Source organism: Panulirus ornatus, chromosome 20, assembly GCF_036320965.1.
Source record: "Panulirus ornatus isolate Po-2019 chromosome 20, ASM3632096v1, whole genome shotgun sequence".
Lineage (NCBI taxonomy): Eukaryota > Metazoa > Arthropoda > Malacostraca > Decapoda > Palinuridae > Panulirus > Panulirus ornatus.
The window spans coordinates 47,835,592-47,862,279 of NC_092243.1; the positions used below are offsets into that span (position 1 = coordinate 47,835,592).

At 49.9% G+C, this 26,688-nt stretch overlaps 1 protein-coding gene across 1 annotated transcript in view; it reads left to right on the forward strand.

The window, feature by feature from the left end:
• Nucleotides 1-26,688, forward strand: part of LOC139755987 (uncharacterized) — a 305,075-nt gene that overhangs the window by 104,190 nt on the left and 174,197 nt on the right. The window contains exon 3 of the mRNA XM_071674888.1: nucleotides 19,375-19,962. Within this exon, the coding sequence (XP_071530989.1) occupies nucleotides 19,905-19,962 (58 nt within the window). The 5' untranslated portion in view covers nucleotides 19,375-19,904. The remainder of the gene's footprint in view (nucleotides 1-19,374; nucleotides 19,963-26,688) is intronic.

The window sequence follows — 26,688 nt, forward strand, 5'->3', positions numbered from 1 at the left end:
TCGATGTATATCAACTGACTTATATTTCTCTCATGTGTCTCCCCTGATGATGTGATTATTACACGAAAGTGCACTTGGGAACTTTATATATATATATATATATATATATATATATATATATATATATATATATATATATATATATATATATATATATATTCATCTATTTATGCATATGTACATATTCATACTTGTTCGCCTTTATTCATTCTCGGCGCCACCCCGCCCCACAGGAAACAGCATCGCCACCCCCTGCGACAGCGAGGTAGCGCCAGGAAACATATGAATGCCAGATTCGTTCACACTCAGTCTCTAGCTGTCATGTAACAATGCACCGAAACCACAGCTCCATATCCACATCCAGGCTCCACAGTCCTTTCCACGGTTTACACCAAACGTTTCACATGCCCTGGTTCAGTCCTCTGACGGCACGTCGACCCCGGTATACCTCATATACCACAACGTCAGTTCACTCAATTCCGTGCACGCCTTTCACCCTCCCGCATGTTCAGACCCGATCGCTCAAAATCTTTTTGACTCCATCCTTCCACCTCCAATTTGGTCTCCCACTTCTCCTTGTTCCCTCCACTCTAATACATATACATCCTCTTTTTCAATCTTTCCTCACTCATTCTCTCCATGTGACCAAATCATTTCAATACACCCTCTTCTGCTCTCTCAACCACACTCTTTTTATTACCACACACATCTCTCTTACCCTTACATTACTTACTCGATCAAACCACCATATATTGTCCTCAAACATCTCATTTCCAGCACATCCACCCTCCTGCGCACAACTCTATCCATAACCCACGCCTCACAACCATATAACATTGTTGGAACCACTATTCCTTCAAACATATATATGTATGGAAGGTTTGTACTGCCTCTGTGGTCGACCCAGCAGCTGGGCCTTCACTGTATGTTGTCATATTTCTGCTGGTGTTGGGTCGTGACGTGATGGCGGCTACCTCCAGCAGCTGGACTGTACCTCTCTAACATTGTCCTGATTGATCATATCGGATCATGATCCTTGTTGCTCGTTAACATTGTCAGTCTTGCTCGTTAACATTGTCAGTCTTGCTCGTTAACATTGTCAGTCTTGTTCGTTAATTGTTAGTCTTGCTCGTTAACATTGTCAGTCTTGCTCGTTAATTGTCAGTGTTGGTCGTTAACATTGTCAGTCTTGATCGTTGATTGTCAGTCTTGCTTGTTAACATTATCAGTCTGGCTCGTTAACATTGTCAGTCTTGCTCGTTAATTGTCAGTCTTGCTCGTTAACATTGTAAGTCTTGCTCGTTAACATTGTAAGTCTTGCTCGTTAACATTGTCAGTCTTGGTCGTTAATTGTCAGTCTTGCTCGTTAACATTGTCAGTCTTGGTCGTTAATTGTCAGTCTTGCTCGTTAACATTGTAAGTCTTGCTCGTTAATTGTCAGTCTTGGTCGTTGACATTGTCAGTCTTGCTCGTTAACATTGTCAGTCTTGCTCGTTAACATTGTCAGTCTTTGCTCGTTAACATTGTCAGTCTTGCTCGTTAACATTGTCAGTCTTGCTCGTTAACATTGTCAGTCTTGGTCGTTAACATTGTCAGTCTTGGTCATCAGTATTGTTGGCGTTGTTCATTAAACCTCAGATGGTCATTCTGACCAATGGTGGATTTATTAATGAACGTTAACTCAGATGGTCATTATAGCCAGTGGCGCCCCTGGTACATGAAGGTTTGTGGTGTTGCTTCCCTGGTCATTACTGTTACTTCTGGTGATGAACAACATGGTGAGTCATGTTCTCACAAACATTACTGATCCTGCTCATTTTCTGAAGGTTGTGTATCTAAACATTATTGCTCGTACTCATAAAGAATATCGTTCTTGGTCGAGAACATTGATCGTCTTGCTCAAAATATTGTTGGTCTTGCTCATAAAGATTATGAGTCTTTCTCAAAGCCTTGTTGGTCGTACTCATATTTTCGATCTTGCTCATAAAGATTGCATCTTGCTGTGAGTAATTTGATGCTGGGATGAACCTTTGATGTGAGTGAGGTAAGGTCGTGCTGGAAGTATTACTTATAATCTTGCCGACAATTGGGTTATCTTGATCACATTACTCCAGTTCAAACGTAAGATAAACAACTTTACATTTCTCACCAGCTGTGTCTGGCGCTTACAAAGACTCCAGGTTATATAACGTACATGTTTACCTTTTGATGCTCAAATGGATTTTCAAGTGAAAAATATGAAATGAAATTGGTCATTTGGGTCTCCAGTATGTGGTGTTAGGGTCTCCAGTATGAGGTGTTAGGGTCTCCAGTATGAGGTGTTAGGGTCTCCAGTATGAGGTGTTAGGGTCTCCAGTATGAGGTGTTAGGGTCTCCAGTATGAGGTGTCAGGGTCTCCAGTATGTGGAGATTTATTCCTGAAACCTGGAAAACCAAGATGAAATACGTCCCAGTTAGTAATGATGAGTGGTGTGTGGGTGGGGCGCCTCCCTGTATGCTTTGCTAACGGGGTAACTTTTATAACTTTTGGAGAACTTGTATTAATTGATGTGGAGGGGGGGGGGGGTTTAGCCCAGGGCAGTTGATGTGGAGGGGGGTAGCGCAAAATAGTTGATGTGGAGGATGATAGGCTAGGGGAGTTGATGTGGAGGGGGTAACCCAGGGCAGCTGATGTGAAGGGGTAACCCTGGGCAGTTGGTGTGGAGGGGGTAGCCAAGGGTAGTTGATGTGGAGGGAGTAGCCAAGGGTAGTTGATGTGGAGGGGGTAGCTCAGTGCTTTTGATGTGGAGGGGATAGCCTGGGGCAGTTGATTTGTAGGAGGTAGCTCATGGCAGTTGGTGTGGAGGGGGTAGCTCAGGACAGAGGGTCCCAGAATTTATAGATATATCGCAGGGTTGGAAAGTTATATCACTGAACAGAGATAGACAGAGAGACAAAGGGACGGACGGACAAGTGGAGATGGTAAAATGTGTTATGAAGGGAGCCCAGTGTGTGTGAGACTTTGCAGTACTGTTATGAAGGGAGCCCAGTGTGTGTGAGACTTTGCAGTACTGTTATGAAGGGAGCCCAGTGTGTGTGAGACTTTGCAGTGCTGTTATGAAGGGAGCCCAGTGTGTGTGAGACTTTGCAGGAGTGTTATGAAGGGAGCCCAGTGTGTGTGAGACTTTGCAGGAGTGTTATGAAGGGAGCCCAGTGTGTGTGAGAATTTGCAATGGTGACCAGAGGGACTGAACGTATTATACAGCTGATGGTCGGCAGGCACCAGTTAGATATGTAATGACGTTGTCCGTGTTGAGAGGAGTGTGGTAGTGAGCCAGGCGCACCACCGCCTGCGTCCACTGAGGACGTGAGCATAGTGCCAGGTGGTGACGTGCCAGGTGGTGACGTGCCAGGTGGTGACGCTGTGATAACTTCTCAGGATGATAACATTACTTGATGGTGTGGATGTGGCAGCTGCCAGACCAGCTCTGCCATCACCTGTGGCCTCACCATCAGCAGACCAGTACATACTGAGGACCAGGACGGGTGTTGGTACTGGCACACAAGACGTCAGTAGGAGCAGCGTCAGTAGGAGCAGCGTCAGTAGGAGCAGCGTCAGTAGGAGCAGCGTCAGTAGGAGCAGCGTCAGTAGGAAAGGGTTGAGAACATTTCACCTTGGGTCAACAGCTGGCCTGAAGGATGACGAACACCAGCTGCTGACGGTCATGACCAGGGTTATATACACTATAACCTGGCTCGTGACCAGAAGGATTAATACTGTCATGACCTGGGTTATATACACTATAACCTGGCTCGTGACCAGAAGGATTAATACTGTCATGACCAGGGTTATATACACTATAACCTGGCTGGTGACCAGAAGGATTAATACTGTCATGACCAGAGTTATATACACTATAACCTGGCTGGTGACCAGAAGGATTAATACTGAGTGTACATGATTATAGGAACGTGGCCAGACATAGGTGTGTGGTGGTGGGGAGGAGTTGATGCGTCTTGTTATGTTCGTATGTTGTACTGGCTGATGTTATTATTGTTGTGGTTAATGGTAATATTATTGTCCTTACCCTTAGTATTGCGTACAGACTATTATTGTGACTATAAAGTTATTATTATTATTATCATTATTATTATTATTATTATCATTAGTATTATCATTATTATTATTATTATTATCATTATTATAGTTAATGTTGCTGCCGATAATTAAGTCTGAGCAATACTAGCGTTTTCTGTAAGCGAGGTCTGTCATGACTGACACAGTTGGGAGACACAGGACAAGAGACTGGTTTTGGCTCCTTGGTGTCGAGCAGCAGCAGCAGCAGTAGTAGTAGCAGCAGCAGCAGCAGCAGTAGTAGCAGCAGCAGCAGTAGTAGTAGCAGCAGCAGCAGCAGCAGTAGTAGCAGCAGCAGCAGTAGTAGTAGCAGCAGCAGCAGCAGCAGTAGTAGCAGCAGCAGCAGCAGCAGCAGTAGTAGTAGTAGTAGTAGTAGTAGTAGTAGTAGTAGTGTACACTGGCTGTAGGATGTGTGGGTACGTGCGTTATGGTGGCGGTGTGTCACACGTACAGTAGCAGTTCCATGTTTGATGTGTGTTTATAAAGTTGCATTACAGTCATGATGTGGAAGGTATACACCTGTGCGTACTTGTGTACATGTTGAGAATACAATACTCAAACAGTCATGTGTCTGTAATCAATAGATGTGGCTCCGCGTCTGTACAACTCCTTCCCAGCATCTTACAAATTGTTAATTACAAATACGTTAACTACACAGTGAGTAATTGTGTGAGTGTGAGACACAAGAGTGTGGGATGGGCTACCCACACCTCGGCGTCACCAGGTGCAGGTAAACGGTGAGGGAAAACTACAAGTTTGAGCGGTTGCTGGGCCGTGATATCATGGTCTCACAACAAGTTTACGAGCGACCTCAAGCGCCGCCAGCGGGCTTTACCGATACTTGAGATAGAGCGTGAGGGCCGGGCCGCGCGGAGCCGCCCACGCACGTCCAAATAGCAAACGTAAACATGGCAGGAGCGGCGACACGCGCGCCATCTTCGTCAACAACACTCGAGGTATATTATACAGGTCCTGTTAGTGCTTGTTTCCTATCATTGTCAACAGTGTGGTATAGCTTCATCTTGTCTCTTCCTCTCATGATTGTTTCTTAGGTCGATACAGAACAGAAACTTATTAATTCAACCTTTCTTAAATCTGTAGTTACCTCTTGTGTTGTCCTTGGTCCCTAGTAAGGTAGGCGTGGCGGCGGTTCATCCTGTTGTATCGGTCACAGTTCATGTTATCCCCAGCTCACGTACCGCCGCCAGCAAAGGTGTCTACGCTGCTAATGAGACTCTGATTTATATTTCTACATGGCTCATTAAGGTGATCGGTCAAGCTGTAGAGAACCAGCCACCCTGACTGTGGCCTTAAAGATGTGGTCTTCATTGTTGGTTCCTCCTTGTACAGTGGTCTGTTACCTGGGTTCTCTTGGTACTGTACTTCATACCACATGCTGCACCTCATACCACATGTTGTACCTCATACCACATGTTGTACCTCATACCACATGCTGTACCTCATACCACATGCTGTACATCATACCATGTTGACCCCTTCGCCGATCTTCCTATATGTTTTCTTGTTTTTTTCCGGCTTTTAACCTCCTTCCATCACGTCGTCTTATTCTCTCTGAGGTTTGCTGACACTCTCCCACCTCGTCTCATTTGCTCTCCACTTTTTCCAGCGCCTGCACCTTTCTCTTGTACATCTCCCAGTCACTCGCACCCATTCCCTGTACGTGCTGCTCACACACCTCCCTTGTCTCTTTCACAAGCAACTTCATTATCCCACCATTCACAATCCTGTCTCACGAGCCCGCCTCCCACATGCCACACACTTCTCTCACAATACCAGCGCAGCTTCCCTAAAATACCTCCCATTCCTCACCCACTTCCCCAGCTTCGTTTGCTTTCACCTTTTGCCATTTTACACCCAATCTCTCCCGGTATTTCTTCATATGCGTCTATTTTCCAAGCTCTTTTACTTCCACCACCCTCTTCTCTCTCAATCATTTCCGCTTTTCCGAAAACCTTTACAATGTTCACTGTAACCTTGGTGATAATTAGACATTCCAAGAGCTCCGCTCTCAGCACATTTACATCCAAGAGTCTCTCTTTTGCACGCCTATCAATCATTTTGTAATCCAGTAATGCTAGTTTACCATCTTCCCTGTTCACTTCTGTATGCCCTTTCTCTCAGATCTAGTATATCCAGTCATTAGTTCTCCTGTCAGCACACAGCTCCACAAGCTGTCAACCATTTCCTTTCATCTCGCAGAATACCCCCATGCCTTCCAGTCAAACGCTTAATTGCCATATTACTCACTTTAGCATATAGATCACCCATCACCCTGACTCATGCATCAACACTATTGATTATACAGGTTGCTGATGGATGCTCACTCAGCTGCTCCCAAAACACTCACTCTCCTCTGATCATCTCCCTCCTCATGGCCAGGTGCATAAGCTCTAATGATCAATCTCTCGCATTCCACTTCCGTTTTTACCCACACCAGGTTGGAGCTTACTTCCCTTCGCACACTCCCACAACTCCTGCTTCAGCACTAGTGCTACCCGTTATTTAGCTCTCGCCCTCACTCCAACCCCTGACTTTACCTCTAAAACAATCCCAAACCATTCTTCCCCTTTACCCTTGACCTTTCTTCACTCAGAGCCAGAACATCCAGGTTCCTTTCCTCAAATATACTACCAATATCTCCCATATTCTTATCCTAGTTACATCCACATATGTTCTGATAATCTAGCCTGAGCCTTCGAGGAAGATGAGCACTCCTCGTTTGATTACTTCTGTTCCAATTTTGAAGGCCTTAAATTCTTCCTCAACTCCCAAATATATCACAAAAAACTATCTGTCCGGAAATGAATATTGAAGGCCATCAGCTGGCGGTGTTGGCCATTAATTACAAAATCTTTCCATCTCTGCTCATTGTTACACCATTTCTTTTCATGTCTCATTCTCTGATGAAATGATCATATTCACTCCATGTCAGGTACTCGCATTTTGCCTATATATTCTTAACATCAGTGATCGTTTCAGTGTCCTGGGCCACAACACTACTCCGGTACAGTCGATTGAAGTTCCCTGGTCTTGTCCCACCCACCGCCACCTACCACTGTACGCTACAGTTGGTACAGTCCAATGTTACAGTGAGGGTCCCCTCCATACTCCACCTTCCCTCCTCCTCCTCCTTGTAGTCACTCGGCCTCGAGAACTGATGAACCTCCAGGTCTTGAGAGTGAGGGTTGGCCACTGGGGTAGCTGCAGCTGTTGTTGTTGTTGTTGTTGTTGTTGTTGTTGTTGTTGTTGTTGTGTGTGTGTGTGTGTGTGTAGTTCGTCTTGCACCAGTTGCCTCACGGGTCACCTCACCTCCTGGACGTGTACTCCAGTAGCTGCGTCTCCCTCACTGCCACTCCTGGCAAGCAGGGAGGACCAGTTCACCTGAGACGTGTGTGTCGGGCAGACCTGGAGAACTGGTTGGTTGGTGTCGCAGCTCGAATATCCAGGTTAGGGTTCGATTGTTGGGTACAGGTGTTCAGGACGCCACTTGCCGTGGTCCACACACACACAGCAAGTGGTCACGACAACAAGTGAGGGGCAGGAGGTAAACACTGTCTATCCCTCCTGAAAACATGTTATACGTGTATGTTGTACGAATTGCTCTCATTGTTTTTTGTTTGTTCGTGTATGAAGTTTCCTACCTAGATATCGAATTCATTTTCTAATCACATTACGTGTGGGTACCAATAACGTGTTCATGTACCACAGTAGGAGGGTCCATGTACCACAGCAGGAGGGTTCATGTACTACTACAGGAGGGTCCATGTACCACAGCAGGAGGGTTCATGTACTACTACAGGAGGGTCCATGTACCACAGCAGGAGGGTTCATGTACTACTACAGGAGGGTCCATGTACCACAGCAGGAGGGTCCATGTACCACAGCAGGAGGGTTCATGTACCACAGCAGGAGGGTCCATGTACCACAGCAGGAGGATCCATGTACCACAGCAGGAGGGTCCATGTACCACAGCAGGAGGGTTCATGTACCACAGCAGGAGGGTTCATGTACCACAGCAGGAGGGTTCATGTACCACAGCAGGGGGGTTCATGTACCACAGCAGGAGGATCCATGTACCACAGCAGGAGGATCCATGTACCACAGCAGGAGGGTCCATGTACCACTGCAGGAGGGTTCATGTACCACAGCAGGAGGGTCCATGTACCACAGCAGGAGGATCCATGTACCACAGCAGGAGGGTTCATGTACCACAGCAGGAGGATCCATGTACCACAGCAGGAGGATCCATGTACCACAGCAGGAGTGTCCATGTACCACAGCATAAGGGTCCATGTACCACAGCAGGAAGGTCCATGTACCACAGCAGGAGGGTCCATGTACCACAGCAGGAGGGTCCTTGTACCACAGTAGGAGGGTTCATGTACCACAGCAGGAGGGTTCATGTACCACAGCATAAGGGTCCATGTACCACAGCAGGAGGGTCCATGTACCACAGCAGGAGGGTCCATGTACCACTGCAGGAGGGTTCATGTACCACAGTAGGAGGGTCCATGTACCACAGCAGGAGGATCCATGTACCACAGCAGGAGGATCCATGTACCACAGCAGGAGGGTTCATGTACCACAGCAGGAGGATCCATGTACCACAGCAGGAGGATCCATGTACCACAGCATAAGGGTCCATGTACCACAGCAGGAGGGTTCATGTACCACAGCAGGAGGGTTCATGTACCACAGCAGGAGGGTCCATGTACCATAGCAGGAGGATCCATGTACCACAGCAGGAGGGTTCATGTACCACAGCAGTAGGGTTCATGTACCACAGCAGGAGGGTCCATGTACCACAGCAGGAGGGTCCATGTACCACAGCAGGAGGATCCATGTACCACAGCAGGAGGGTCCATGTACCACAGAAGGAGGATCCATGTACCACAGCAGGAGGGTTCATGTACCACAGCATAAGGGTCCATGTACCACAGCAGGAGGGTCCATGTACCACAGCAGGAGGGTTCATGTACCACAGCAGGAGGATCCATGTACCACAGCAGGAGGGTCCATGTACCACAGCAGGAGGCTGCCCCACGCACCTCCCTCATGTGTCTCTCCGGAGCCGCCTTCCCCTCCATCAGGAGGAGGAGGAGGAGGAGGAGCCAGTGTGGGTGGTGGAGGGGGCGCCTGGTCATGTCAGAGCCACCAGCAGGTGGTCTGTATCCTGCACAACTCCAACACTCGCCTCCAATCGCTTCTCTTTATTGGCAGACGTCGTGTGGTCACTCACTATTGGGCGGAGCAGTTAGTGAGGCACTCGGTGTAAACAGACGCCCCTCACCTGTGGAGTGTGGGGGAGGAACAGACGTGAGTGATGAGGGAGGAGCGGCGCCCCTCACCTGTGGAGTGTGGGGGAGGAACAGACGTGAGTGGTGAGGGAGGAGCGGCGCCCCTCACCTGTGGAGTGTGGGGGAGGAACAGACGTGAGTGGTGAGGGAGGAATGATGCCCCTCACCTGTGCAGTGTGAGGGCGGAGCAGACGTGAGCGGTGAGGGAGTAGGGAAGGGGTGGAGGGAGACAAGAATGAGTGTGTGAAGTACACACGTGTTATAGTGGAGGGAACACACGGGGTGGTGGGGGGGGGGGAGAGATGAAGGAAGTGTTGGGTCCCACTGATGGGATATTGAAATGAAAGAAACCTGTGATGGGATGGAAGGGTCCAGGTCTGTGGTGAGAGAGGGTAGTGCTCGGAAACAACAAAGGTTCAAGAAATCAGTGAATGAATTCAACAGAACGTTGAAGGAAATGATAGAAGTCGCTGATATGCATTCATTTGTTAAGGTCAGTTGCCGTTTTCTGTTGAACGTGGCTACTTCTGTGTGAGGTACGAACATGTAACTTGTCACACACCGAAGACGGTACTTGGGTATGTGATGTACCATACCACACACGGTACATGTGGAGGGTACCGTGACATAAGACTGTACAGTTGTGAGGGACTGTACCGTTGTGAGGAAGACTGTACCGTTGTGAGGGACTATACCGTTGTGAGGTACCCTTACCCATCCCTACTGAGTGACCAGGTGATGACCCCGTCTCTGTACCTTGCTGAATGACCAGTCTTGTGCTATCTGAGCAGCCACAGTGTATGGACCTTGGAGGCTGAACCATCCACAGTGTATGGACCTTGGAGGCTGGACCATCCACAGTGTATGTACCTTGGAGGCTGAACCATCCACAGTGTATGGACCTTGGAGGCTGAACCATCCACAGTGTATGGACCTTGGTGGCTGGACCGTCCACAGTGTATATACTCAGACCACAAGTGTATGTACTCAGACCACAAGTGTATCGTCCTAACATCCACAATATACGTACAAACACATCATCCATAACATTGTTCTACGTCAGTTACATGATAAGTATCATGCATTTGTTTATCATAAATAATAATTTCGTTATTAATTGTGACACTAATACAGCCGTTGTTGTACAACTGTTGTAAACTTCTATAACAAGTAAACTGCCGAATGAGTCATTGTGTTACCCAAACAGTGTAACCCTTTTCTTCTCACTTGGTTACCTGTGATGTATATTAGTCATTAAGGTCCCGTCCTGGTATGTAAGTGTTGTGTCCTCTGTATCCTGCTTGTACCACCCTCCACAGGGTGGGTCAGAATGCCCAGGACGTGAGCCAAACTGGTGGCAGAAATTATATATCCAAACCTGGCGTCACACCATCTTATGACCACGAGACCCGAGGCTGAACCTGCCATGAAGGAGGTCGTGGGGCTTCCCCTGCACCAGCTGCTGTACCTCCTGACGCTGTTGGACGTCCCGTGGGGCATCGCCAGTGCTCGTCTCCCGAGGCTGATTAAACTAAGATATTTTTCCTTTTTTTTATGTTTGGCTGAGACAGCACACGGGCAGCTGAGGCCCTTATCAAGGCCAATTCAGTAACGCATATATATATATATATATATATATATATATATATATATATATATATATATATATATATATATATATATATATTATACTACTCTGAGCTAGGTACCTATTTTATCGACCAACCCTTAGTGGTGGATAAACAGCTGAGTTGACTGTGGACCGACTGCCGTAGCCAGGCTTCGAACCTGTGCGCTCGACCCTGCAGCACTGAGCACCAACATGCCCACTAGCTTAAGAGTTCGGCAACGCTTCCTTCCTTTCACAGAAGCTCCACGAGACCCAGCATCATCGCAGGGAATGCCTGCCTCACCGTCAGCCTGAGCTCACACCAGCTCACACCGGCCCACAACATTGTGTTTCCCCTCACATCACCTCACCTCACCTCACGTCCTCCCCCGCCAGGTGCAGCCCTCAGCTGCCTGTGTTGCTCCTACAAACACCCAGGTAATGACTGGGGTCTTCCTGCTCTCGCCCGTCGTCACTCACGCAGGCACTCCTCACCACCGAGGAGGACCATACACTCACTCCTCGCCACCGAGGAGGACCATACACGCACTCCTCGCCACCGAGGAGGACCATACACGCTTCAGCTCACCCGTCACAGTGTCATATAACATGGACAGTAGTCTGTATAAACAAGTTCTTTATAAACAAGTTATAAATAATTTGTTCATAAACAAGTCATAAACAAGTTGTTCATAAACAAGTTATAAACAAGTTGTTCATAAACAAGTTGGCTTGCAAGATGAAGAGACGTAACTCTTCGTTCATCTGCCACAAGGATTACTGAGGCCCGACCAATGGCAGTGCTGTGTTTGGCCGGGTTAATCCTGCTGTATTGTGCTGTGATCTTCCTCCTGTCTTGTCTGGTGCTCTTCCTGCTGTGTTGTGTTGTGCTGTGCTCTTCCTGCTGTGTTCTGTTGTGCTGTGTGATCCCTGCTGTGTTGTGCAGTGCTCTTCCTGCTGTGTTGTGTTGTGCTGTGCTCTTCCTGCTGTGTTGTGTTGTGCTGTGCTCTTCCTGCTGTGTTGTGTTGTGCTGTGCTCTTCCTGCTGTGTTGTGTTGTGCAGTGCTCTTCCTGCTGTGTTGTGTTGTGCTGTGCTCTTCCTGCTGTGTTGTGTTGTGCTGTGCTCTTCCTGCTGTGTTGTGTTGTGCAGTGCTCTTCCTGCTGTGTTGTGTTGTGCAGTGCTCTTCCTGCTGTGTTGTGTTGTGCAGTGCTCTTCCTGCTGTGTTGTGTTGTGCAGTGCTCTTCCTGCTGTGTTGTGCAGTGCTCTTCCTGCTGTGTTGTGTTGTGCTGTGCTCTTCCTGCTGTGTTGTGTTGTGCTGTGCTCTTCCTGCTGTGTTGTGTTGTGCAGTGCTCTTCCTGCTGTGTTGTGTTGTGCAGTGCTCTTCCTGCTGTGTTGTGTTGTGCAGTGCTCTTCCTGCTGTGTTGTGTTGTGCTGTGCTCTTCCTGCTGTGTTGTGTTGTGCTGTGCTCTTCCTGCTGTGTTGTGTTGTGCAGTGCTGTTCCTGCTGTGTTGTGTTGTGCAGTGCTGTTCCTGCTGTGTTGTGTTGTGCAGTGCTGTTCCTGCTGTGTTGTATTGTACTGTCCCTGCTGTGTTGTGATGTGCGTGTTCCTGCTGTGTTATGTTGTGCTGTGCTGTTCCTGCTGTGTTGTATGGTACTGTCCCTGCTGTGTTGTGTTGTGCTGTGTGATCCTGCTGTTTTGTGCAGTGCTGTTCCTGCTGTGTTGTGTTGTGTGTCTGTGATCCCTGCTGTGTTGTGCAGTGCTGTTCCTGCTGTGTTGTGTTGTGTTCTGTGATCCCTGCTGTGTTGTGCAGTGCTGTTCCTGCTGTGTTGTATGGTACTGTCCCTGCTGTGTTGCATGGTACTGTCCCTGCTGTGTTGTGTGGTGCTGTTCCTGCTGTGTTGTATGGTACTGTCCCTGCTGTGTTGTGCAGTGCTGTTCCTGCTGTGTTGTTATGTGGTACTGTTCCTCTGGTGAGTGGTGTTGTTGTCCTCTGTGGTGGTGTTGTTGTGTGTGGTGTGTGTTGGTGTGTGTGTGTGTCTCTGTGGTGGTGTTGTTGTCTCTGTGAGTGGTGTGTTGTCTGTGGTGGGTGTTGTTGTCTCTGTGGTTGGTGGTTGTTGTGTGTGGTGGTGTGTTGTTTGGTGTGTGTGTTGTTGTTGTTCTGTGTGGTGTGTGTTGTTCCTGGTGTGTGTGTGTTGTTGTCTCTGGTGGTGGTGTTGTGTCTGGCTGGGTGTGTGTTGTCTCTGTGTGGGTGTTGTTGTTGTGTGTGCTGGTGTGTGTGTCTGTGGTGGTGTTGTGTGTGTCTGTGAGTGTGTGTGTGTTGTTGCTTGGTGTTGTTGTTTTTGTGTTGTGGTTTTGTGGGTGTTGTTGTGTTGTGGTGTGTGGTGTGTGTTGTGTGTGTGTGTGTGGTGTGTGTGGTGTGTGTGTGGTGTTGTGTGTTGTGTGTTTGTTGTGTTGTGTGTGGTGTTTGGGTGGTTTGTTGTTGTGGGTGTGTTTTGTTGTTTGTGTGTGTTGTGGTGTGGTGTTTTTGTTGTTTGTGGTGGGTGTTTTGTGTTTTTGTGGGTGTGGGTGTGTTTGTGTGTGTGTGTGTGTGTGGTGTCTGTAGTGTGTGTGTGTGTGTGTGTGTGTGTGTGTGTGGTGTGTGTGTGTGTGTGTTTGTGTGTGTGTGTGTGTTTTGTGTGTGTGTGTGTGTGTGTGTGTGTGTGTGTGTGTGTGTGTGTGTGTGTGTGTGTGTGGTGTGTGTGTGTGTGTGTGTGTGTGTGTGTGTGTGTGTGTGTGTGTGTGTGTGTGTGTGTGTGTGTGTGTGTGTGTGTGTGTGTGTGTGTGTGTGTGTGTGTGTGTGTGTGTGTGGTGTGTGTGTGTGTGTGTGTGTGTGTGTGTGTGTGGTGTGTGTGTGTGTGTGTGTGTGTGTGTGTGTGTGTGGTGTGTGTGTGTGTGTGTGTGTGTGTGTGTGTGTGTGTGTGTGTGTGTGTGTGTGTGTGTGTGTGGTGTGTGTGTGGTGTGTGTGTGTGTGTGTGTGTGTGTGTGGTGTGTGTGTGTGTGTGTGTGTGTGTGTGTGTGTGTGTGTGTGTGGTGTGTGTGTGTGTGTGTGTGTGTGTGTGTGTGTGTGTGTGTGTGGTGTGTGTGGTGTGTGTGTGTGGTGTGTGTGTGTGTGTGTGTGTGTGTGGTGTGTGTGTGTGTGTGTGTGTGTGTGTGGTGTGTGTGTGTGTGTCGTGTGTGTGTGGTGTGTGGTGTGTGTGGTGTGTGTGTGGTGTGTGTGTGTGTGGTGTGTGTGTGTGTGTGTCGTGTGTGTGTGGTGTGTGGTGTGTGTGTGTGGTGTGTGTGTGTGGTGTGTGTGTGTGTGTGGTGTGTGTGGTGTGTGTGTGGTGTGGTGTGTGTGGTGTGTGGTGTGTGTGGTGTGTGTGGTGTGTGTGTGTGGTGTGTGTGTGTGTGTGTGTGTGTATATGTAACCCAGCAGGCGGCACAAGACCAGCAGCTTTAACATGATTGGCTCCACAAAACATAAACCCAGAATGATGTTACCAACTCCTTCCCGTGTCCTCCAACCCGGCCAGAATCCTTTCACGGATCCTCATTACATGATGCAAACGGAGGGCAGCGGTCCGTGCGGCGGAGGAGGAGGGAGGCTTGGGAGGTGAGCAGGGAGGGAGGACGACCCAGGGCCAGGGTGGCTGGTCTACATGTATACACGACCACTGATGCAAGTTGTAGTGACCTTCTCCAGGAGTCGTCTGGTAGGGGCAATACTGGACCAGGGATGATCAGGGGTCCAGTGATGATGAGGGGGACTGGTCCAGTGATGATCAGGGGGACTGGTCCAGTGATGATCAGGGGGACTGGTCCTGTGATGATCAGGGGGACTGGTCCAGTGATGATCAGGGGGACTGGTACAGGGATGATCAGGAGGACTGGTCCAGTGATGATCAGGGGGACTGGTACAGGGATGATCAGGGGGACTGGTACAGGGATGATCAGGGGGACTGGTCCTGTGATGATCAGGAGGACTGGTCCAGTGATGATCAGGGGGCTGGTCCAGGGATGATCAGGGGGACCGGTACAGGGATAACCAGGGGTACTGGTCCAGTGGTCCAGCGTGTTTAAGTAGCCATTGTCACTGTGAAAGATAAGCCCCGGACCGGCAACGTGTGGGGAGGTGATAACAAGTAGTGGTGATGTGAGAAGGAGATGGAGTGAGTATTTCTGAAGGTTTTTTGAATGTGTTTGATGATAGAGTGGCAGATATAGGGTGTTTTGGTCGAGGTGGTGTGTGAAGTAAGAGGGTTAAGGAGAATGATTTGGTAAACAGAGAAGAGGTAGTAAAAGCTTTGTGGAAGATGAAAGCCGGCAAGGCAGCGGGTTTGGATTGTATTGCAGTAGAATTTATTAAAAAAAAAAAAGGGGGTGACTGTATTGTTGACTGGTTGGTAAGGTTATTTAATGTATGTATGACTCATTGTGAGGTGCCTGAGGATTGGCGGAATGCATGCATAGTGCCATTGTACAAAGGCAAAGGGGTTAAAGGTGAGTGCTCAAATTACAGAGGTATAAGTTTGTTGAGTATTCCTGGGAAATTACATGGGAGGGTATTGATTGAGAGGATGAAGGCATGTACAGAGCACCAGATCGGGGAAGAGCAGTGTGGTTTCAGAAGTGGTAGAGGATGTGTGGATCAGGTGTTTGCTTTGAAGAATGTATGTGAGAAATACTTAGAAAAACAAATGGATTTGTATGTAGCATTTATGGATCTGGAGAAGGCATATGATAGAGTTGATAGAGATGCTCTGTGGAAGGTATTAAGAATATATGGTGTAGGAGGCAAGTTGTTAGAAGCAGTGAAAAGTTTTTATCGAGGATGTAAGGCATGTGTACGAGTAGGAAGAGAGAAAAGTGATTGGTTCTCACTGAATGTCGGTTTGCGGCGGGTGTGTGTGATGTCTCCATGGTTGTTTAATTTGTTTATGGATGGGGTTGTTAGGGAGGTGAATGCAAGAGTTTTGGAAAGAGGGGCAAGTATGAAGTCTGTTGTGGATGAGAGAGCTTGGGAAGTGAGTCGGTTGTTGTTCGCTGATGATACAGTGCAGGTGGCTGATTCGGGTGAGAAACTGCAGAAGCTGGTGACTGAGTTTGGTAAAGTGTGTTAAAGAAGAAAGCTGAGAGTAAATGTGAATAAGAGCAAGGTTATTAGGTACAGTAGGGTTGAGAGACAAGTCAATTGGGAGGTAAGTTTGAATGGAGAGAAACTGGAGGAAGTGAAGTGTTTTAGATATCTGGAGTGGATTTGGCAGCGGATGGAACCATGGAAGCGGAAGTGAGTCACAGGGATGAGGGAGGGGGCGAAAGTTCTGGGAGCGTTGAAAAATGTGTGGAAGTCGAGAACTTTATCTCGGCAAGCAAAAATGGGTATGTTTAAAGGATAGTGGTTCCCAATGTTTAGAGAGAGTTGTGCGGAGGAGGGTGGATGTGCTGGAAATGAGATGTTTGAGGACAATATGTGGTGTGAGGTGGTTTGATCGAGTAGGAAATGAAAGGGTAAGAAAGATGTGTGTTAATAAAAAGAGTGTGGTTGAGAGAGCAGAAGAGGTTGTTTTGAAATGGTTTGGTCACATGTAGAGAATGAGTGAGGAAAGATTGACAAAGAGGATATATGTCAGAGGTGGAGGGAACGAGGGAGACCAAATTGGAGGTGGAAAGATGGAGTTAAATAGATTTTGATCGATCGTTGCCTGAACATGCAGGAGGGTGAAAGGCGTGCAAGGAATAAAGTGAATTGGAACGATGTGGTATACCGGGGTCGACGTGCTGTCAGTGGATTGAACCAAGGCATGTGAAGAGTATGGGGTAAAGCACGGAAAGTTTTGTGGGGCCTGGATACGTTGAAATGTATAGGTATGTATATGTGCGTGTGTGGACGTGTATGTATATATATATGTGTATGTGGGTGGGTTGGGCCGTTCTTTCGTCTTTTTCCTTGCGCTACCTCGCTAACGCGGGAGACAGCGACAAAGTATAATGATAAAAAAAATTATATATATATATATATATATATATATATATATATATATATATATATATATATATATATATATATATATATATGGAGAGAATGGATGAAGAAGATTGAATAAGAGGATATATGTGTCAGAGGTGGAGGGAGCAAGTATAAGCGGGTTATCCGCAAACATGTTCAGCGGTTATGGGGAAATTCAGTACATCAGGACGAGTCGTTATCTTGTAGGTCGTAATTGCCTATCATATTTCACGTTAGGCGGGGGGGGGGGGGGGGGGGGGGTAGAGTTCAGCGCTCGTAGGGCCCGTCTCGTGAACGATGGCTTGTGTAACACAGCATCGTCAAGTCCTGTCTGGTGTCTGGTGGTGCCATGTTGTGATGAAGTTTATTCCATTCATCCCCGACGCTTGCCCTACCTACACCTTGTACGTACATCCTTCATCACATGTTTCCATAGTAATGTAATGTAATGTTCCCTGGCTGTTGCATCCTTGCATTAATCATCAACCTGACTTAAAACTTAAAAGGCTGTGATCAGATCACCCCTCACTCTTCTCTCTACCACTGTGAGAAGGTGTAAGGCCTCTATCTTTTGCCCGTAACTCAGCTTCCTTCATTTCCATGCCATATTCCTTGCTTTCCTCTGTATCTGATGTGTTAGTCACTTCTGCTTTGCTAGGTGCGGTGACCAAACTTGAGGAGCATATTCTAGACCTGCTAATGCAGGAGGTGAACAGCTTGCAGAACATTTCCTGAAGTTGAACACTGTTCTTCATGTTTACCAGCAGACATTTTGTCATCATTTCTGTTCAGCTGATGTGTGACACTAGCGACAGGTTAGGAACATGTGTGTCAACTCCTAAGTTGACACACATGTTCCTGCAGTTTAACACTGATACTAAGATCTTCCCTCACCTCTACAACCTCATTACACTCACGTGGGTTGACTCTCACCAACCATACATCAGAACAACATTGGAACCTGTCTCGGTCCCCTTGTAACTGGACATAATCCTCCTCGCTTTTCGCTTGCCTCTTAACCTTTGCTCCATTTACAGACATGTCCAGGTAGGAGTCCATGCCTTGTGGCGAGTCATTCACATACAGCAGATCAACAAGGGTGACAGACCCAGGACAGAACCGTCGGCGCTCCACTGGTGACCTTAACTCATTTTGAGAAAGCTTGTGTGACCTTCATCCTTTGTGCTGTTCCACAAAGATCATCACCTTCCCATTGATGGTGTCTCCCTCTTGTTCCTGCCTGGAGTTCCAGCTTCATCAGCCTCCCATGCGGTTCATTGTCAAAGACTTTCTCTCAGTCCACCAAATCTTCCCAAGTGTTCCCATGTGTTTAAAACAGAGCTCACTCTCTCGTAGAAATCTAAGAGGCTCATTATATATGTCCTTTTTTTTTCCTAAACTTAAGGTGATTTTTCCTTGATAAGAATTCATGTACTTGCTTTCTTATTATCTCTCCAGAACCTTACTGATCGTACTCGTAAGAGAAACCAGTCTGGAGTTCAGCGCCTCCTTTTGGTCTCCTTTTATATAGATGGGTGTGACGTGTGCCCCTTTTCCGTTCCCTTAGCACCTTGCCTTTCTCCAGCGACATTTTGAGCCACATTTCCAGTGGATTGTCCCGTGTATCTGTACACATCTTCAACACATGTGGTGATTTGTTATCAGGGTCGTGAGCCATGTATCGATCATGAGCCTCGTCGTATTGTTAATGGCTTTTGTTGATATCTCACAAGTTGTAAGACCTCCTCCCCACTCCATCTCACTGGTGTTGGGCCTGTTGTGTCCTTCCACTGTGAAAACATTATAACTTGTCGTCCAGCTCGTCACACATCTCTACACCATCCTCCACTACTCTCCCCGCTTGAAGCCTGACCGTCACCTCAGTACCTGACGGTTTACTCCACGAGTGAAGGGTCACCTTCGGGAAGGCTGTATGGTCAACAGTGGACGAGGAGGAGTCCAGGAAGTTCTCGCTCCAAAGGAGTCCGTATGTCTTCGCTTCTGATTGGAGCGCAGCCTAGAAGCTTCAGCAACCCCAGGAAAAAGGTTCTGGGGTTGTATATATATATATATATATATATATATATATATATATATATATATATATATATATATATAAACAAAGATTCACTATTTAGTAAAGATGTGAGGGTAATGTCGTGGTTGGGGTAGTGGCTGAGGTGTTACACACAGTATTACCAACATGATGGTGAGCAGTACAGGTCCTGGCAGGGTTAGCATCCATCATAGATGACATCATGTTCAGCCAGTCTGGAACAACTGATTTAATTCACAATTTCTTTTCAGGAGTGTTGAGGGCGAGGAGGGGGAGCACCCGGGCCAGTGTGGTGTTGCATGGCGTCAGGGGCGGCTGTCCTCTGGTGTAGCCAGGTGCTGGCGACCCTCCAGGGTAACAGCTGATGCCCTGCTGCTGCTCCTGCTGCTGTGGGACACAGATGGTGTCGGAGGAGATGTGATCAGCTGGTGTTGGTCCATTTAATGACGCGATAAAAGTCTTTGTTGAAGACCTTCTCAAATGGTGCCAGGATTAGAATGAAGACATTAAGAATGATGTCTGGCTAATGAGACACGTCATTATGGGTGAAGAACACGAGCTCAAGTCCGGAAATAACATGAAAAGACGTTGACAAGTTGTGAGTGAGCGAGGGAGGGAGCGGGGCTGACTCTAGTGTCATACTATGAGTGGGTGCCATCTGAGAGGAGACGGTGAGGGGTGGAGCAAGAGGAGGAGACCGGTAGCACCAGGAGAGAGACTCGAGACGAAAACGGAGTGAGGAGGGACGCCTGCTTCAGGGTGACGGTCCGCGGACCATAGGATGTGCGCCGTGGACCCGCGCACACCACACCCCATCACCCTCACCCCACCAGGCACAGGTCAGTCCCACCGGGTCTATGTGGCCACCACAGGTGTGGCCCAGTGGTTGTATGGTGTCAGGGAGGGAGGGAGAGGCTGGGGCCTGGTGTTGGTCGTCCCACCGGGTCTATGTGGCCACCGCAGGTGTGGCCCAGTGGTTGTATGGTGTCAGGGAGGGAGGGAGGTGGCGGGAGAGTGGGGCCATGCGTGCCGGAGTTGGTCAATGCGCCGCTGGACCATCGCCTGGGTATGAGTGAGGTTGTGGGCAGACTGCTCCGTCATCCCTCACCCCCCCACCTCCTGGCCCTCACACGGGCAGCTGGTGGTACAGCAGCCTCTCCACCAGCTGCCAGGTGATCCCCCTGCAGCCCAGCGGCTGGCCAACACTGCCAGCACTTTGCCAACAGTTTCATATCCATTGTAGAAGTGGTCAAGGTGGTGGCTGGGGTCACCATCACACACCAGTGTGACCACAGTGCGTGGAGGGCCAGGCTGCCTCCACACCTTCCCTCCCTCACCATCATCATCATGACGCTAGGGAAATGTTCCTCCAACACCAGCCCACCTGCTGCACACACATACACACACACACACACACACACACACACTTGTGTGTTGGGTGGAGGGTATGATAATGTCATGTGTGGGGTGGAGGGTATGATAATGTCATGTGTTGGGTGGAGGGTATGATAATGTCATGTGTTGGGTGACTGTGTTGTTTCTTATCTTTTGATTATCGTCTGGTTTGTTGCACCAAGAAACATGTTTCCAAATTTGTATTCTCCACATACACGGTCCGCAACACCTACACCCTGCATGTGTGGTAACACCTACACCCTGCATGTGTGGTAACACCTACACCCTGCATGTGTGGTAACACTTGCAGACTTGCCTTGTCTGGTCCAGCCCTTGCCCCATCTTCTCTCACTAACTCACCACAAGAAAACTGTCGCTAAAAGTCGACTATTGTTGTCACGGTTGATGAAGACACATGCCACTGCTTCACTCAGGACTTCCATCACGTGTTTCTATTTCATTTGTGGCGCATGAGAGAGCATGCACACCCACCCAGCCTGTGGAGGGAGGCGGGAGATGACACGGGGCGTACCACACGTCCAGCGACTGTGGCCTCAGTGGTTACTGTACATCAAGTGGTGAAGGTTGGTGGCACTGAGGAAATCACTCAGCAGTGGAGAGGGTAAGTGTTGTTTACAAGGTGGGAACAACAACAACAACAACCGTGTTTCACGTCTCAACTGATGTAACAAATGAATCATTTACGATAAACCAAGTTATGATGCCCTTCAAGTCCCCGAGGTAGGTCGTTGTTATGGCTGGAATACATCTTGTGATGTTGGCTGAGAATCGTCTCTCAACTTACGAAGTGTACATACAGCAGTCATGTATATAATGGGGGGGGGGGGGGGAGCTATGTTGGCAGTGTTTGTACTTGATCTGTTCATTATGCACAGCAGGGGAGGACTGGCAAGAATACATGTAGCATAACAATCAGTGAGGAGAGAGCATCGCTTACAATTAGTGAGGAGAGAGCATCGCTTGCAGTCAGACTATCTATCTTGCAGTTCGCTAAATATCTATCTATCTTGGAGTTTTCCGTCACTATAAGGATAACGTTCACTTCCACACGATGTTTGAATGCCAAGTTATTGACCCCGGCAGAGTCCGTGAGGACGAGGGACAGAAATAGCGCTAGTTCTTACCTGATGTGAGCAGACAGCAGGAGGCCTCACGCCGCCCACCACTCCTGCTGCACCAAACGTATAACATGAACGTTTGGTACAGTTCAGTAGGCAGTATAACATGAACGTTTGGTACAGTTCAGTAGGCAGTATAACATGAACGTTTGGTACAGTTCAGCAGGCAGTATAACATGAACGTTTGGTACAGATCAGCAGGCAGTATAACAAGAACGTTTAGTACAGTTCAGAAGGCAGTATAACATGAACGTTTGGTACAGTTCAGCAGGCAGTATAACATAAACGTTTGGTACAGTTCAGCAGGCAGTATAACATAAACGTTTGGTACAGTTCAGCAGGCAGTATAACATAAACGTTTGTTACAGTTCAGCAGGCAGTATAACATAAACGTTTGTTACAGTTCAGCAGGCAGTATAACGTAAACGTTTAGTACAGTTCAGCAGGCAGTATAACATAAACGTTTGTTACAGTTCAGCAGGCAGTATAACATAAACGTTTGTTACAGTTCAGCAGGCAGTATAACGTAAACGTTTAGTACAGTTCAGCAGGCAGTATAACATAAACGTTTGGTACAGCTGAGCAGGCAGTATAAGCAGAACGTTTTCTCTGGTTCTGGACAATAATAAGGTGCAGGTAGAGTCAGTAAATGATCTCATGTTTACACAATCATCATCAGCTGGTACGTGGGAGGGTGGGTGTGGGGCGAGCTGCTGCGGGGAGGGGAGGTGGGTGGGTGTGGGGCGAGCTGCTGCGGGGAGGGGAGTGCTGCGTGGACGAGGTTGTAGCCATCCCCTGTCTCCTGTACTGGGGGGAGGGAGCCACCCACATCACCTGTGCTGGGGGAGGGAGCAGCCCGTACCTGCCGTGCTGAGGGAGGGAGGAGCCCGTACCTGCCGTGCTGGGGGAGGGAGTCGTCCGTACCTCCCGTGCTGGGGGAGGGAGCAGCCCGTTCCTCCCGTGCTGGGGGAGGGAGCAGCCCGTACCTGCCGTGCTGGGGGAGGGAGGAGCCCGTACCTCCCGTGCTGGGGAAGGGAGCAGCCCGTACCTACCGTGCTGGGGGAGGGAGCAGCCCGTACCTACCGTGCTGGGGGAGGGAGTCGTCCGTACCTGCCGTGCTGGGGGAGGGAGCAGCCCGTTCCTCCCGTGCTGGGGGAGGGAGCAGCCCGTACCTACCGTGCTGGGGGAGGGAGCAGCCCGTACCTGCCGTGCTGGGGGAGGGAGGAGCCCGTACCTGCCGTGCTGGGGGAGGGAGGAGCCCGTACCTCCCGTGCTGGGGGAGGGAGGAGCCCGTACCTGCCGTGCTGGGGGAGGGAGGAGCCCGTACCTCCCGTGCTGGGGGAGGGACCAGCCTGTACCTGCCGTGCTGGGGGAGGGAGGAGCCCGTACCTCCCGTGCTGGGGTAGGGAGTCGTCCGTACCTCCCGTGCTGGGGGAGGGAGCAGCCCGTTCCTCCCGTGCTGGGGGAGGGAGCAGCCCGTACCTGCCGTGCTGGGGGAGGGAGCAGCCCGTTCCTCCCGTGCTGGGGGAGGGAGCAGCCCGTACCTGCCGTGCTGGGGGAGGGAGCAGCCCGTACCTCCCGTGCTGGGGTAGGGAGCAGCCCGTACCTACCGTGCTGGGGGAGGGAGCAGCCCGTACCTGCCGTGCTGGGGGAGGGAGCAGCCCGTACCTCCCGTGCTGGGGGAGGGAGCAGCCCGTTCCTCCCGTGCTGGGGGAGGGAGCAGCCCGTACCTGCCGTGCTGGGGGAGGGAGCAGCCCGTACCTCCCATGCTGGGGGAGGGAGCACATGGGAAGGACCAGATGGTAACCAGACCTGGTGATCCATGATGAGGTTATCTACAATATCTGGTTGTTGTTGTTGTGGAAAGATTGTGGCTCATCCCCAGGCAGACTCCCCCCCATCCCCACCCCCACCCCCCAGCCCCCCCCCCCACCCCCCACCCCCCACACCTGCCGGGAGGGGAATAAAACGCCACAACAGCACAAGGTGTACTGCCGTGGAAAGTCCACAGGGAAGTGTGGCGAGGGAACGTTGGTGTGGCGGGAGTGTGGGGGAACGTTGGTGTGGCGGGAGTGTGGGGGAACGTTGGTGTGGCGGGAGTGTGGGGGAACGTTGGTGTGGCGGGAGTGTGGGGGAACGTTGGTGTGGCGGGAATGTGGGGGAACGTTGGTATGGCGGGAGTGTGGGGGAACGTTGGTGTGGCGGGAGTGTGGGGGAACGTTGGTATGGCGGGGAGTGTGGGGGGAACGTTGGTGTGGCGGGAGTGTGGGGGAACGTTGGTGTGGCGGGAGTGTGGGGGAACGTTGGTGTGGCGGGAGTGTGGGGGAACGTTGGTGTGGCGGGAGTGTGGGGGAACGTTGGTGTGGCGGGAGTGTGGGGGAACGTTGGTATGGCGGGAGTGTGGGGGAACGTTGGTGTGGCGGGAGTGTGGGGGAACGTTGGTGTGGCGGGAGTGTGGGGGAACGTTGGTGTGGCGGGAGTGTGGGGGAACGTTGGTGTGGCGGGAGTGTGGGGGAACGTTGGTGTGGCGGGAGTGTGGGGGAACGTTGGTGTGGCGGGAATGTGGGGGAACGTTGGTGTGGCGGGAGTGTGGGGGAACGTTGGTGTGGCGGGAGTGTGGGGGAACGTTGGTGTGGCGGGAGTGTGGGGGAACGTTGGTGTGGCGGGAGTGTGGGGGAACGTTGGTATGGCGGGAGTGTGGGGGAACGTTGGTGTGGCGGGAGTGTGGGGGAACGTTGGTATGGCGGGAGTGTGGGGGAACGTTGGTATGGCGGGAGTGTGGGGGAACGTTGGTGTGGCGGGAGTGTGGGGGAACGTTGGTGTGGCGGGAGTGTGGGGGAACGTTGGTGTGGCGGGAGTGTGGGGGAACGTTGGTGTGGCGGGAGTGTGGGGGAACGTTGGTGTGGCGGGAGTGTGGGGGAACGTTGGTGTGGCGGGAGTGTGAAGGTGAACGTGTATGCCACAGGAACGTTCCCCCCCCCCCCCCGTGGTGTTCCTCCCTGACACTGTGAGAGCCAGGCTCTCCTGCTCGCACGTTCACTTCACTGTGACGTGGAGGTTTACGTGACGTCATCTTGCGTTACGGTAATATGTGGAAGGATTAACATAAGTGTCAGCATGGTAGACGTGTTGGAGTGTCAGCTGTGTGGTGGAAGGATTAACATAAGTGTCAGCCTGAGAGAACGTGTTGGAGTGTCAGCTTTGTGGTGGAAGACGTGGGTCACGTCCGCTGGACATCGTCTTGTGTTGCCACGTCCGTGGTGGGTGGTGGGTGGGTCGTCGGGAACACTACGGTAATGTTGTCGGTAATTGTAACATGAACCAGGACGCGAGCCTGGCTGGTGGATGGCTCATCCAGGACTCGAGCATGGCTGGTGGATGGCTCATCCAGGACGCGAGCATGGCTGGTGGATGGCTCATCCAGGACGCGAGCATGGCTGGTGGATGGCTCATCCAGGACGCGAGCATGGCTGGTGGATGGCTCATCCAGGAACATTGTTGTTATTTTCATTATTTGTGTTAACATTGTTGTTCATATACATTATCAGGTCCATCTATACCTCCCGTGCTGGGGTAGAGAGACAGGCGCACCTTGCCTGCTGGGGGAGGAATCTATACATACCTTGCCTGCTGGGGGAGGAATCTATACATACCTTGCCTGCTGGGGGAGGAATCTATACATACCTTGCCTGCTGGGGGAGGAATCTATACATACCTTGCCTGCTGGGGGAGGAATCTATACATACCTTGCCTGCTGGGGGAGGAATCTATACATACCTTGCCTGCTGGGGGAGGAATCTATACATACCTTGCCTGCTGGGGGAGGAATCTATACATACCTTGCCTGCTGGGGGAGGAATCTATACATACCTTGCCTGCTGGGGGAGGAATCTATACATACCTTGCCTGCTGGGGGAGGAATCTATACATACCTTGCCTGCTGGGGGAGGAATCTATACATACCTTGCCTGCTGGGGGAGGAATCTATACATACCTTGCCTGCTGGGGGAGGAATCTATACATACCTTGCCTGCTGGGGGAGGAATCTATACATACCTTGCCTGCTGGGGGAGGAATCTATACATACCTTGCCTGCTGGGGGAGGAATCTATACATACCTTGCCTGCTGGGGGAGGAATCTATACATACCTTGCATGCTGGGGGAGGAATCTATACATACCTTGCCTGCTGGGGAGGAATCTATACATACCTTGCCTGCTGGGGGAGGAATCTATACATACCTTGCCTGCTGGGGGAGGAATCTATACATACCTTGCCTGCTGGGGGAGGAATCTATACATACCTTGCATGCTGGGGGAGGAATCTATACATACCTTGCATGCTGGGGGAGGAATCTATACATAGCTTCCTGCTGGGGAGGAGGCAGCCATCCCTCCAGTGCTGGGGGAGTGGGTGTAGGGGGTGAGGGAGGTCAGGCCTGTGATGGTGGAGAGGAAGAGACGAAATGTGTTGGGAAGGAGTTTGACTGAGAGAGGCTTTTTATATATAGCCAGGAGGAGTGGGCGGGTGGGTGTAGGTAAGGTCAGGGTGGGCGGGCGGGTGGGCGGGTGGGCGAGGATCGATGGGCTGGTCCCGGCAGCCCAGCTGGGGACGATACTTCTCACCCGACGTGGACGAGGTCGACGTGCGGCGGTGTCCGGTAGTGTGTACCCCGGGGCATTGCGCCTCCCACTGGACCAAAAGTACTAATATGTATACTGTATATGTATACTCTCTACGTATACTATCTATGTGTGCTATGTACGTATACTCTCTATGTATACTATCTATGTATACTATATACGTATACTCTATGTATACTCTCTACGTATACTCTCTATGTATACTATATACGTATACTATCTATGTATACTATATACGTATACTATCTATGTATACTATATACGTATACTCTCTATGTATACTATATACGTGTACTGTATAGTATGTACGTTGTAGATGTAGGTGAACTGTAATGGTCATTACCTGTCGATGATAGTTAAGTACAGCACGCACGTGCACGTGAGTGTA